General features: G+C 40.7%; 1 protein-coding gene across 1 annotated transcript in view; it reads right to left on the reverse strand.

The window, feature by feature from the left end:
• The window catches only part of LOC138005730 (fibrillin-1-like), a 28,248-nt gene that overhangs the window by 10,903 nt on the left and 2,345 nt on the right, over positions 1-15,000 (reverse strand). The window contains exons 4-6 of the mRNA XM_068851916.1: positions 14,622-15,000; positions 13,603-13,848; positions 12,378-12,436 (exon numbers count right to left, since the gene is read on the reverse strand). The exon at positions 14,622-15,000 is cut by the window's right edge and continues 356 nt beyond it. Of these exons, the coding sequence (XP_068708017.1) occupies positions 12,378-12,436; positions 13,603-13,848; positions 14,622-15,000 (684 nt within the window). The remainder of the gene's footprint in view (positions 1-12,377; positions 12,437-13,602; positions 13,849-14,621) is intronic.

The raw sequence follows: 15,000 nt of genomic DNA on the forward strand, positions 1-15,000 counted from the left end.
GATGACAAAACCAAAGGACACAACCTAGTAACAGTGATAATCAAGGGAAGACAGCAGGCATGCAAGGGAGGAATTGTGCCAGCTAATACAGATAAGATTTCAAAGACTGGAATGTCACAAATTAAAACCAGCAACATGGAACAACTTCCACACTCTGAAACCAAAAGACACGAGAAAGCAGTTAATTTAGTTTAAGTGCATCATCCCAAGCAGTTAATATGTTCTTGAAGTGTGCCATGTTGTTAGTGACTAGTGAAATACTCCTCAATCAATTCAACTATTTCCATTTTTTCCTGACAATATCCAACCTTTCCACAGAGGGTTTTTGATTTGAACTCATCCACCTGTCTTGGAATGATAGCTTGGCCTGAAACTATTTTTTTTTTAACAGGTTATGACTTTTTTAGACCTCCTGCCACATTAGCCCTCACATTGAGCCCACTTGGGGTGAGTAGGGATTTTGTCTGGAATGAAACAAGGTCAATTTCCTTCAGTCAGGGTTTGAGATTTCAGAGGACCTAATTTATAAGTTAATCCTTGGACTAGACAGTACACCATTTCTTCTGTTTGCCTTCTTAATTTCCGCTTTACAGGTATATATATTAATAGGCTGAGTTTGAGTTTGCTATTCCTACACGTATTTAAATTTATTATGGCTCTTAAGATGTTTAAATCTTTGCACAATATATTCTGGCTTGGCACGTGATGAACTGAAGACACTAAAATCATGTGTACTGGTTAATGAATTCGAAAAGCACTTTAACATTTTTTTCCTTCTCGATCATAGAATTTCTTAATTTCACCACATGTAATTACGTTTTCCACGAAGTGAGCTTTCAGTGGTTAAAGATCTACCTGAAATTGTCTTAAATATCGTGCTAAAATGATCGTTAGCCCACATCGAATTGTAAAATAAAACGTAAATCGTAGTTGGAGCCGAGGAAACAGAAATAGTTTACGGGGTAATGCCTTTGTTTACTTTTTACTCACCTTACCATAATGAAAATAAGCAAGCAGTTTTACTCAAAACTGGATCCCCTTTTTTGCGTTTACTACCGCAAAGGTCTTCAGTCATACGTGGTATCATACGTGGTAAGTCATTTAGGTAATGATTCATCCACCAAAAAAAGATTCCCAGCAATATTTCATTCACAAACTCACGCACAGTTCGTTCCGTAGTGTGTTCCGGAAAGCGACCGGAAGTGCTTAAATCACGCACATGCGCACTCATTTGACCGCTGTGTTCCCGCCATCATGGTCGCCGACCGCCGACCGCTGACCGTTGACCGTCGTGAATTGTAAAAAGACTGTGGGGAAGCCTTTAAAAAAAGTCACTTCGTTGTTACAGCAACCACAAAAGAAACGCCTTTGCAAAGATGGGTCGTCTTCAAAACCACCTTTAGCATTTATTGATCTTATTTAAACCAGAACCTGTTCAATTTTTTCTGCATAAAACATTTAATGTTGCAATAGGGAGTGAAGAGAAGAGATGGTCTGTGATATTGGTGACGTCATTTCTTCACGTAATTAACACAAGAAAGCTATACCATTGGCATGGCTATCAGACTAAAAAAAGTAGAGGAAGAAAAGTTTGCAAAGAGGTATGGTAGCCTTTGTCCCTAACAGCGGTAAGAAATTCGACATTTAATTGTTGGGGTCCTGGCCCATGGACTAAGTGTGATTTTCACCAAATCAGATCGGTTCGATGGGGCTTGTCGTATGACATGCACTTCCTCACACTGTACGAAGGCGTGATACAGTAACAATCACTACTGCTGAAATTGGCAAGGTTTTTGACGCCTTCAGTACAGTATCAGCCCAGCTTAAACACGGCATGTACTAAAATCAGGAACACCGGAACACCCTGGAAGTAACCCAAAACCCTCAATTTGGCTAACCCTAGGCCTAGCTAGGCCTTAAGTTGGTTTTTAGGCCTAGGCTAGCTAGACCTTATATTGGTTTTTAGGCCTAGGGTTAGCCAAATTGAGGGTTTGGGGTTACTTCCAGGGTGTTCCGGAGTGTTCCTGTGTTCCGGGGTGTTCCGGTGATCCTGGTTTTAGTACATGCCCTTAAACACAGGGTCAAGCTTTGAAGAGTGCAAAGAATTCATTGCAAGACTTAACTGCTGACGTAATTGCAAGAACTGAAAGAGGACCGGAGAGTTCTTCGAGAAAAAGTAGCAAGTCTACAACAAAATAATATGCTGTAGATGATGGAAAAATTCCACCTGAAAGTTCAGTAAATTTAGAAATTATAATGGTTACAGTATTTTCACTGATGGTTTCCTTGATATTTGATTTTCATTTTCACCGAGTGTGTCATCAATATCCTTTCTGTCGCAAGCCCTAAATGCAGTAGCCAACTCAGCCATCAACCCATATATTTACGTGATTTTCAACGAGAATTACAGAAGAGGGTTCAAAACTGTCCTATCCGTACGTAACAGGGGTAGTAAAAGCTTATCAGAAAACACAGGTCGAAGAACAAGGTCGAGTAGGCCTCAGGAAAAAGATGTAATGATAGCTTGCGAAGGTGAACCCGACTTGCAAGCGAGTGAGGAAGACAAAACAGAAAAAACGTTGCCATTGAGTACTACGACAGAAAATCTTTAAACTTGATTGCATGGTTTACCATCATATCACATCAATACTACAATAAAACTTGCGGCAAAATCGTTAAAATTGTTGGTACCTTATTAAATCATTCCCAATTTCTCAGAATTTGCCATACCGGTTCCCATGTCTAGTCTCTCACCTATAGGCCATTCCGGAATTGCGCAGGGAACTGGGGCGAGTTTCAAATTTGAACCAATCGATAAATTGACACCATCTCATGAAAGATGACATTCAGACTGGCTATCTGTCCAAGTTGGATGCTTTTTAGGTCGAACAGAGACCAAGTTCGGGACCTTAGAACATTGTTGAAAATCCATACAAATGTCTCTAATTTTGAGGTGTCTCCCAAAACCATGGTAAACCCTTTACAAAATGTTATCAGATTTGGGACAACTAGAAAATCCTGTCATGGACCTACTATTTGAAAGTAGGTGAGATGAAAATCATTTTGTTTGCCTATTTTTATGAATATTACAGAAATCGTTCACGTGGTTTTGGGGGACGCAGCTCCAAGATTAGAGACCTTTGTATGGATTTTTAACAATGTTTTAAGGTAAGGAAAGGGACTTTATTTTAAGTGTCTAGTCGTTCTAGCGATGAAGCACTAATTGGGGACACTGTAAATTGAAATTAACAATTAACACAAATCAAGTCAAATGTTGGTTTTTGAGGAGAGGGGAAACCGGAGTACCCGGTGCAAGTGGAGAACCAACAAACTCAACCCACATATGACGCCGAGTCTGGGAATCGAACCCGGGCCACATTGGTGGGAGGCGAGTGCTCTCACCACTGCGCCATCTCTGCATCCCATGCCATCTCTGCACCTCTTCATCTCTGCCATCTCTGCACCCCAAAGGTCCGTAACTTGGTCTCTGTTCGACCTAAAAGCATCCAACGTAGCCAGATGGCCAATTTCAACGTTTTTTTTTATGTGATGGTGTCAATTTATCGATTGGCTCAAATTTGAAACCTGCCCCAGCTCCCAGCGCAATTCCGGAATGGCCTATTCGATAGTAACAATCCATTCCACGTATGTGACTCGCATACGATTCAAGTTGAGATCCAAAAACTTGTTGATTGACGTGGGATGTCAAAACGGTGAGACCCATGATGTCAACACTGACAAGCAGGTTTTGTGCGTTAAGACTACTGTCGTGCAATGACTGAATATAGACTACGGAAAGGTTGCAAATCGGATTCATTTCTGCAAAACAAATTGTACTGATTCAATCTTTAGTACTAATGGACTGGAAATTTATTCCCTCATTTTAGATGAAACTTCATAATATTAAACGCTGTGGTGTTGTGTTGTGGCTGTATCTTTGGTCCTGATCGTTTCATCTCTGAGATTCGTTGTTCACAGAATGAGCTCCATTGATCCGCTTTGGTTTCATCACCTTTCCATGATACAGAAGAGACAAAACAAGGAAGGATTCTAATAATTGTGGGCACGGAAGCGGAATTTCCGCAGAGTTTAACAAGCGATGAAACCATTACGAAAAATTAAATGAATAAACTCGAAAGTTAATTTTAAACCTCTTTTCGTATTCAAAAAACAAGAACTTTTGTTCTTATCAACACCCATCGTTTTACAATAATAAAAGTAAAAGTAAAGCAACCATATTTAACGTCGATAACTCGTAACTTCGCTCATTTTACTCCCCCCTCGCCATCAGTGCTCCGTTTTACGGGTATTTAAAGCTATTTAAGCTGCACAGAACGGAAAGAAGTTGAAACAAGGATGTGAGATCCGGGAATCGAACTCAGGACCTCTTGCACCAAGGCCGCGCACTAACCGACTGTGCTATCCTCGCTCCTCATAATGTCTCACATATTTTACCGTTAGTTTCTTTCCAGGTAAAATAAGAAAAGATATGGTTTATTTCGTATCAGTGTAGTTTTATTTTTTCCTTCATTATCTTAGCTATACACATGTATTAATTTATATTAAATTACAAAACAGGCTTCTCTAAAGTACAAGTTTAAACTAGCAATAGTTCTCACTAAAGATGCGTTCGATTGACCCTATTCTGGAATACGTGGAGTGATGATTTAAGACGGAATGTCTGGCGTTTTGAAGCACCAAGGATAATGAAGATATGTTTAAAATAGCAGTTTAGCAGGTGTTTGACAATTGTTATGTCAATCTCCGTAAAACCAAGGATTTCTAACTTCTATTCCATGTATTCCTATTCCAGAAGACGGTCAATCGTACATACCCTAAATCTGCCCCCTCCTTTCGAAAGTGTAACATTTATTGCTGGAATTCCAGGTTGTGCGGTTGCTGTATCGCAGGCATTGGTACTTTTGTTCTTGTTAATAAATGTAATAACGGATGTAATGTAATAAAGCACATGTAGAGCATATCGTGAATATTTTGCTCAGAACAATCTGATTTATGAAAGCTATATATAGCATACACTATGATATTATCGAGACTACAGTGTATGGAAATATGATCCAACGACGAACACGCGGCTGACGTGGCAAACAAGGTCGAAGCATATATCAAGATTACCCTATACCACCCTGCGGCCCTGGTGACAGCTGAGAAAATACGACTATGCGCGCCTAGTTCCTTGAAAATAGAAAATCGTGATCACTTCGCCACTGTGTGGTCGAGATACATTTTCTTTTTTTTTCTTCAAATCAATATATATCTATTCGGGAACTCCTATTCTGCTTCCTCGGGTTTTCGCCCGATGCGAGGGCAGACATTCCAACCCTCCCGCTTTCCCGATTTTTATCATATTCTCCCGATTTGTCATGAAATTCTGAAAACAAGGAAAAAATTGCTTAAGTATTTTTTTTGGCGATCTGAGTGTAAAACAGTTACGTATTACACTTTCTTATCCTATAATTTCTCGCCCAGTCTCTCCATTAAACAGCCCGTGTTGTACAGACTTATAAGGCCAACAGTCTTACTCCATTTATATAGCAGACCGCTCTACAGGCTCGCGCCTTCGGCGCTAAAGAATACTAATACTCACTATTTTCCTTCATAAGGGGTTGGAATGTCTGCAAGGGCAACTAAATACTTTGCCGTCATTGGATTTGAGGTTTATTTTGCAAAAAGAAACCGAATCAAAAAACGTTCATTAAAATGAAAAGACACAATTCATTATTTGTAACTTGCTTTCTCTGATTTGCCAACCGATCAATGAATAAGATGTTTGCACCGGTATACGTTTTTGCTCTGACTTCACACATGAATTGCTTTACTCTTAGCTATCAGCGTAGTGGAAATATATCCAAATCATTGTGTTAAACTGGAAGCCTGTTGCTGTAGGAAGATGTAGAATGTTACAAAAATTTTTTTTCTTTTTTTTTTCTTGTCTAGCGGGACAGTGCTGCAGGGACAGTGCTGCAGGACTCTTCGCGAGAGTAACACTGCCGAGACTAAGAGGTCCAGTGATGGCGAATTCGTAATAACATTAGGTGAGATGGTAAGTTTGAATCCCGTTGAATGAGTGAATGAAATCAGTAATGGTTTTGTTACGACACGAGCAAGCCCGGAAAAAAAATTATTATATCCTGTTTTCAATCTCGTTACCAGACTCGTCGTTCCCTTGACCAGCAGTTGGGAAACTGCGACTCCCACGCCCGGTCCGGTGGACCAAGGTAACGGAGGCTCTAGGAACGAGATTGATTCTGTTCTCCTTTCACGAGTTTAATTCAAAACATAATAGATGATTTGCAACCAATCTCTAGCGGAGACCCAGATAACAATGGTGTAATGTACAATTGCTGGCGGACGAACAAAATTTGAAGAGCTAAGGAGAGATCTTTTGTTTTCGTCCAACAAAATGGCGGTGATGTAGCGTGAAAACCACCTACTGAGTGTCTTCAGTTTAATTAATTTGTACAGTTGAAAACGACCTGTTCAGTTATTGATGGTTTTTCGCTGACGTCATCACGGCTGCGTTACTGTATATGAACATTTGTGAACAATGGAGATATTCATGTCATTGTGGAGTAAGAATGAGTATGATCGCCCAAGACAACAGTAATATATAACCTTCGCGGGCGGGAAGCAGGCCACTCGCTGTAGAGGCTGTGGGAAAAAATATAGTGGATTAGTTAGTGGCAACCAACCAGCCAATCTTCAGTATCGGTTTCTAGACTTGGCACAAGTCGACTCTACCTCCATTAACACAAACGAGCGCAAAGCGCAAGTTTTGGAACCGAACGACGAAGAAAGTAAACCGGAAAATTGTTGAAGAGATTCTTAGAAAGTCTGGCAATTTTCCTTCCCTCGACGGTCCTTTGTTAATACATCGCGTTGTGTTGAGTGGTCTAACGCGAGGGAGCTCAAGCAAAAATGACAATGACTGCGGCAACACCACAAAACAATGGGTTTTATGAACAAAAATAGAGACTCTACCCTCCCTGCACGTTCATTTTATCAAGAGTGTTTCTCTATCAATTTGCGGTCTTGCACGTGAGCACACGACGATAGATCGTCAATTTTTTCTCCTAACAACCACCCCGTTCAGAGTAATTTTATTCCTGGAATGTTGTTACACATTTGGGGTGCGTTCGATTGACCGTATTCCGGAATAGAAACACATGGAATAGAAGTTTAAAATATTTCGTTTTTACGAAGATTCACGTTAAAATTGTCGAACACCTGGTAAAATGCTGTTTTAAACATATCTTTGTTATCCTTGTTGCTTCAAAACGCCAGAAATACCGTTTTAAATCAGCACTCCACGTATTCTTATTCCGAATTTGCACGCGATTGGTAAAAATCGATGACACTCCCGTCGCAAACGGAGTGGAATGTCAGCGAAAGTGTCGATCATGTCACCGTGTACAAGTTAGGCTTGCTGAACGTCTAAACCACAGGGAGGCTCTAAGTCCAGAAGACGTAAAGAAAAGGCAGTCCTCATCATCAAAGATATCATCCGATATCTTACCTCAGCCCAAATAGCCGCAGTAAACGACTGAAGAACGTGCGAGAATCGAGGAAAAATTTGTCCACAATGGTGCGAAAATACAGAAGGAAATGCTCGGTAGTACTGCCCGGTTCACACAATGCGGAATTGGAAATGCTGGTGACAAGAGTGTCCAGCACCCCCAAAGGAAGGGAGGAACTTGAAAAGTGTGTAACAGACGCCGAAAGTTTCAAGCCGGGCACGGGAGCTTTATTGCGAGAGATATGGCATAGAGATAAGGATGATTTTCTGAAGGATCAAGGGAAAAATGGTAAGTTTTAGAAATAAAACTTAGATCCACCGTTTATCAGTTGATATTTGGACACAGTAACATTAGTACATGTATCAATCAAATGCTGTAGTATTGTAAATTTATAACAGGGGTAGTAAAAGCTAATCATAAAACACAGGTCGAAGAACAAGGTCGAGTAGGCCTCAGGAAAAAGATGTAATGATAGCTTGCGAAGGTGAACCCGACTTGCAAGCGAGTGAGGAAGACAAAACAGAAAAAACGTTGCCATTGAGTACTACGACAGAAAATCTTTAAACTTGATTGCATGGTTTACCATCATATCACATCAATACTACAATAAAACTTGCGGCAAAATCGTTAAAATTGTTGGTACCTTATTAAATCATTCCCAATTTCTCAGAATTTGCCATACCGGTTCCCATGTCTAGTCTCTCACCTATAGGCCATTCCGGAATTGCGCAGGGAACTGGGGCGAGTTTCAAATTTGAACCAATCGATAAATTGACACCATCTCATGAAAGATGACATTCAGACTGGCCATCTGTCCAAGTTGGATGCTTTTTAGGTCGAACAGAGACCAAGTTCGGGACCTTAGAACATTGTTGAAAATCCATACAAATGTCTCTAATTTTGAGGTGTCTCCCAAAACCATGGTAAACCCTTTACAAAATGTTATCAGATTTGGGACAACTAGAAAATCCTGTCATGGACCTAGTATTTGAAAGTAGGTGAGATGAAAATCATTTTGTTTGCCTATTTTTATGAATATTACAGAAATCGTTCACGTGGTTTTGGGGGACGCAGCTCCAAGATTAGAGACCTTTGTATGGATTTTTAACAATGTTTTAAGGTAAGGAAAGGAACTTTATTTTAAGTGTCTAGTCGTTCTAGCGATGAAGCACTAATTGGGGACACTGTAAATTGAAATTAACAATTAACACAAATCAAGTCAAATGTTGGTTTTTGAAGAGAGGGGAAACCGGAGTACCCGGAGAAAACCTCTCGGTGCAAGTGGAGAACCAACAAACTCAACCCACATATGACGCCGAGTCTGGGAATCGAACCCGGGCCACATTGGTGGGAGGCGAGTGCTCTCACCACTGGGCCATCTCTGCATCCCATGCCATCTCTGCACCTCTTCATCTCTGCCATCTCTGCACCCCAAAGGTCCGTAACTTGGTCTCTGTTCGACCTAAAAGCATCCAACGTAGCCAGATGGCCAATTTCAACGTTTTTTTTTTATGTGATGGTGTCAATTTATCGATTGGCTCAAATTTGAAACCTGCCCCAGCTCCCAGCGCAATTCCGGAATGGCCTATTCGATAGTAACAATCCATTCCACGTATGTGACTCGCATACGATTCAAGTTGAGATCCAAAAACTTGTTGATTGACGTGGGATGTCAAAACGGTGAGACCCATGATGTCAACACTGACAAGAAGGTTTTGTGCGTTAAGACTACTGTCGTGCAATGACTGAATATAGACTACGGAAAGGTTGCAAATCGGATTCATTTCTGCAAAACAAATTGTACTGATTCAATCTTTAGTACTAATGGACTGGAAATTTATTCCCGCATTTTAGATGAAACTTCATAATATTAAACGCTGTGGTGTTGTGTTGTGGCTGTATCTTTGGTCCTGATCGTTTCATCTCTGAGATTCGTTGTTCACAGAATGAGCTCCATTGATCCGCTTTGGTTTCATCACCTTTCCATGATACAGAAGAGACAAAACAAGGAAGGATTCTAATAATTGTGGGCACGGAAGCGGAATTTCCGCAGAGTTTAACAAGCGATGAAACCATTACGAAAAATTAAATGAATAAACTCGAAAGAACTTTTGTTCTTATCAACACCCATCGTTTTACAATAATAAAAGTAAAAGTAAAGCAACCATATTTAACGTCGATAACTCGTAACTTCGCTCATTTTACTCCCCCCTCGCCATCAGTGCTCCGTTTTACGGGTATTTAAAGCTATTTAAGCTGCACAGAACGGAAAGAAGTTGAAACAATGATGTGAGATCCGGGAATCGAACTCAGAACCTCTTGTACCAAAGCCGCGCACTAACCGACTGTGCTATCCTCGCTCCTCATAATGTCTCACATATTTTACTGCTAGTTTCTTTCCAGGTAAAATAAGAAAAGATATGGTTTATTTCGTATCGATGTAGTTTTATTTTTTCCTTCATTATCTTAGCTATACATATGTATTAATTTATATTAAATTACAAAACAGGTTTCTCTAAAGTACAAGTTTAAACTAGCAATAGTTCTCACTAAAGATGCGTTCGATTGACCCTATTCTGGAATATGTGGAGTGATGATTTAAGACGGTATGTCTGGCGTTTTGAAGCACCAAGGATAATGAAGATATGTTTAAAATAGCAGTTTAGCAGGTATTTGACAATTGTTATGTGAATCTCCGTAAAACCAAGGATTTTTAACTTCTATTCCATGTATTCCTATTCCCGAAGACGGTCAATCGTACACACCCTAAATCTGCCCCCTCCTTTCGAAAGTGTAACATTTATTGCTGGAATAATCGTTGGATGTTGTCCTTCAGTAGCATTTTGAGTGAAACGGTTTAAAATTCAATTGAGGCCTTACACTACTGTAAAATTGATGTTAAAATTGTTAAAAACGTTTAGAATCCGAGCTTTCGCCGATCTACGGCATCATCGTGTCTCCTAGGAATTCTTTCGCCGATCTACGGCATCATCATCCCTGATGATGCCGTAGATCGGCGAAAGCTCGGATTCTAAACGTTTTTAACAATTTTAACATCAATTTTACAGTAGTGTAAGGCCTCAATTGAATTTTAAACCGTTTTATTGCTGGAATTCCAGGTTGTGCGGTTGCTGTATCGCAGGCATTGGTACTTTTGTTCTTGTTAATAAATGTAATAACGGATGTAATGTAATGAAGCACATGTAGAGCATATCGTGAATATTTCGCTCAGAACAATCTGATTTATGAAAGCTATATATAGCATACACTATGATATTATCGAGACTACAGCGTATGGAAATATGATCCAACGACGACCTCGCGGCTGACGTGGCAAACAAGGTCGAAGTATGTATCAAGATTACCCTATACCACCCTGCGGCCCTGGTGACAGCTGAGAAAATACGACTATGCGCGCCTAGTTCCTTGAAAATAGAAAAATCGTGATCACTTCGCCACTGTGTGGTCGAGATACATTTTCTTTTTTTTTCTTCAAATCAATATATATCTATTCGGGAACTCCTATTCTGCTTCCTCGGGTTTTCGCCCAATGCGAGGGCAGACATTCCAACCCTCCCGCTTTCCCGATTTTTATCATATTCTCCCGATTTGTCATGAAATTCTGAAAACAAAGAAAAAATTGCTTAAGTATTTTTTTTGGCGATCTGAGCGTAAAACAGTTACGTATTACACTTTCTTATCCTATAATTTCTCGCCCAGTCTCTCCATTAAACAGCCCGTGTTGTACAGACTTATAAGGCCAACAGTCTTACTCCATTTATATAGCAGACCGCTCTACAGGCTCGCGCCTTAGGCGTTAAAGAATACTAATACTCACTATTTTCCTTCATAAGGGGTTGGAATGTCTGCAAGGGCAACTAAATACTTTGCCGTCATTGGATTTGAGGTTTATTTTGCAAAAAAAATCCGAATCAAAAAGCGTTCATTAAAATGAAAAGACACAATTCATTATTTGTAATCTGCTTTCTCTGATTTGCCAACCGATCAATGAATAAGATGTTTGCACCGGTATACGTTTTTGCTCTGACTTCAAACATGAATTGCTTTACTCTTAGCTATCAGCGTAGTGGAAATATATCCAAATCATTGTGTTAAACTGGAAGCCTGTTGCTGTAGGAAGATGTAGAATGTTACAAAAATTTTTTTCTTTTTTTTTTCTTGTCTAGCGGGACAGTGCTGCAGGGACAGTGCTGCAGGACTCTTCGCGAGAGTAACACTGCCGAGACTAAAAGGTCCAGTGATGGCGAATTCGTAATAACATTAGGTGAGATGGTAAGTTTGAATCCCGTTGAATGAATGAATGAAATCAGTAATGGTTTTGTTACGACACGAGCAAGCCCGGAAAAAAAATTATTATGTCCTGTTTTCAATCTCGTTACCAGACTCCTCGTTCCCTTGACCAGCAGTTGGGAAACTGCGACTCCCACGCCCGGTCCGGTGGACCAAGGTAACGGAGGCTCTGGGAACGAGATTGATCCTGTTCTCCTTTCACGAGCTTAATTCAAAACATAATAGATGATTTGCAACCAATCTCTAGCGGAGACCCAGATAACAATGGTGTAATGTACAATTGCTGGCGGACGAACAAAATTTGAAGAGCTAAGGAGAGATCTTTTGTTTTCGTCCAACAAAATGGCGGTGATGTAGCGTGAAAACCACCTACTGAGTGTCTTCAGTTTAATTAATTTGTACAGTTGAAAACGACCTGTTCAGTTATTGATGGTTTTTCGCTGACGTCATCACGGCTGCGTTACTGTATATGAACATTTGTGAACAATGGAGATATTCATGTCATTGTGGAGTAAGAATGAGTATGATCGCCCAAGACAACAGTAATATATAACCTTCGCGGGCGGGAAGCAGGCCACTCGCTGTAGAGGCTGTGGGAAAAAATATAGTGGATTAGTTAGTGGCAACCAACCAGCCAATCTTCAGTATCGGTTTCTAGACTTGGCACAAGTCGACTCTACCTCCATTAACACAAACGAGCGCAAAGCGCCAGTTTTGGAACCGAACGACGAAGAAAGTAAACCGGAAAATTGTTGAAGAGATTCTTAGAAAGTCTGGCAATTTTCCTTCCCTCGACGGTCCTTTGTTAATACATCGCGTTGTGTTGAGTGGTCTAACGCGAGGGAGCTCAAGCAAAAATGACAATGACTGCGGCAACACCACAAAACAATGGGTTTTATGAACAAAAATAGAGACTCTACCCTCCCTGCACGTTCATTTTATCAAGAGTGTTTCTCTATCAATTTGCGGTCTTGCACGTGAGCACACGACGATAGATCGTCAATTTTTTCTCCTAACAACCACCCCGTTCAGAGTAATTTTATTCCTGGAATGTTGTTACACATTTGGGGTGCGTTCGATTGACCGTATTCCGGAATAGAAACACATGGAATAGAAGTTTAAAATATTTCGTTTTTACGAAGATTCACGTTAAAATTGTCGAACACCTGGTAAAATGCTGTTTTAAACATATCTTTGTTATCCTTGTTGCTTCAAAACGCCAGACATACCGTTTTAAATCAGCACTCCACGTATTCTTATTCCGGAATAGGGTCAATCTAACACACCCTTAGTTTTCATTTCAAACGACTTGAGCTAATCACGAGACGATTCCAACGACGCGAAGTTATATTTTCTGATGACGTCCTCCTGGGCGTCGTCACTGTCCATTGCTTAGGCTCTCTCATGCATAGTGAACTGACGTCGGTAGTTTCGTCGGCTCTGCTACTGCCTGGTACTGATCAATATGGGCAAATTATTACAGACAAACTCCCACTGACAGTACCCCTTTTGCGGGTCTCTTAGACCCGCTCCCACCGACAGTGCCTGTTTTGGGGGTCTTTACTTCTATGGCTTCATAAATCAGGTGAAAGTTGTAAAGGGACGCTTAAGTTACTCTTGATCTTACTCCAGCTTTGAAGCCGCGTACTCAATCAACTAAGCAACGCCTTTTATTCGGGAGTCATCACTTGTATTTTTCTAGTGCTGATCATTGTTATAACCTGACCCTGTAACCTGCACTCGTCGACCCACTCACCTTTGCAGACTTTACCATCTCCATGGTATCCTTTGGAACAACTACACCGATACGAGCCCTCTGTGTTGATGCACGTGGCTTTCTTGTGGCAATCGTGAAGATCATCTTCGCACTCATCATAATCAGTACAAGACATCCCGTCGCCTCGGAAACCGCGATCGCACCAGCAGTCATACGAGCCTGGACTGTTGACACAGCGTGAATTTAAACTGCACCTGTTGGGTCCATCTCGACATTCGTCGATATCTGACAAAGATAAATCGTAAAAATAAACTTTGTGAGTTGTACATAGAGGATATTATATGGCCGCGAGGAGATACGAAATTTCGCTTCTCGTGTTGAAAAACATTTCACTCGTTCGCTGTGCTCATGCACTCGTGAAATATTTTTCAACACTCGAAGAGAATCTCGAAGCGGTTATTTAATGTTCTGTTTATCATATTAACACCAATGAAATACCAAACCATTTGACTTAAATATTTTTTGAAATCCTAACGTAGAACGGCGAGATTTATTTTGTAACCATAGCAACGGTGGTCTTTTAACGCGTGAAGATATCATGTTATTTTCCAACCTGAAGATGTCATGTTTTCGCTGCTCGAAACCTCACCTCGTTATAATAAGGGAATTCTCTCCGATGGCAAGAGTTACCTAGATATTGCCCAGTTCAAGCCTGGATTTATCTGAATTGCATTTCGAAGTTTCGAACTACGAAAAAAATTTACAAGCGTGGACTAGACACGCCTAGCCAAAGGGTCGTCAGATCGGGAATCTGCTGAAACGTGATCGATGAATGAGGGGTCTTTCGTTACTGGGCCTTTGATTCACATGCAAACATACCAATCAACCTTTTTCTCGTTTTTACCGCCATTAATTGTATTCGTGGCGATGACATTAAAATCTGCTAATAACAAAAAGCAGTGTAGCCCTATGACCCAATCTTCTGCACATTAGTCCCTCTTCCCTTTTGTTCCGAATTGAAGTTATTTTTCAAACAGCATCCCTTTCCTTGCACTTACCACTACACGTTTTTCCATCTCCTCTGTATACTGTGTTGCAAAAGCAACTATGCGAGCCTTGAGAGTTATGGCAGGTTGCATGGGCGTGACAGCCGTGGATGCCTCTCTGGCACTCGTTAACATCAGTGCACAACCACCCATTGCCTTCAAATCCCTTGCGACACGTGCAACTGAATCCACCAACGCTGTTTGTGTGGGATGCATGAAGACTGCAATTATGGATTTCCAACTTGCATTCTTCCACATCTTTGCAAGTCCACCCATTGCCTTGGAAACCATGGCTGCATTTGCAATGATACGACCCGATAACGTTTTTGCATTCAGCAAACTGATTGCAGGCATGGATGCCCACCTTGCACTCGTTTACATATTTGCATAT

This window comes from Montipora foliosa, chromosome 6 (genome assembly GCF_036669935.1).
Source record: "Montipora foliosa isolate CH-2021 chromosome 6, ASM3666993v2, whole genome shotgun sequence".
Classification (NCBI taxonomy): domain Eukaryota; kingdom Metazoa; phylum Cnidaria; class Anthozoa; order Scleractinia; family Acroporidae; genus Montipora; species Montipora foliosa.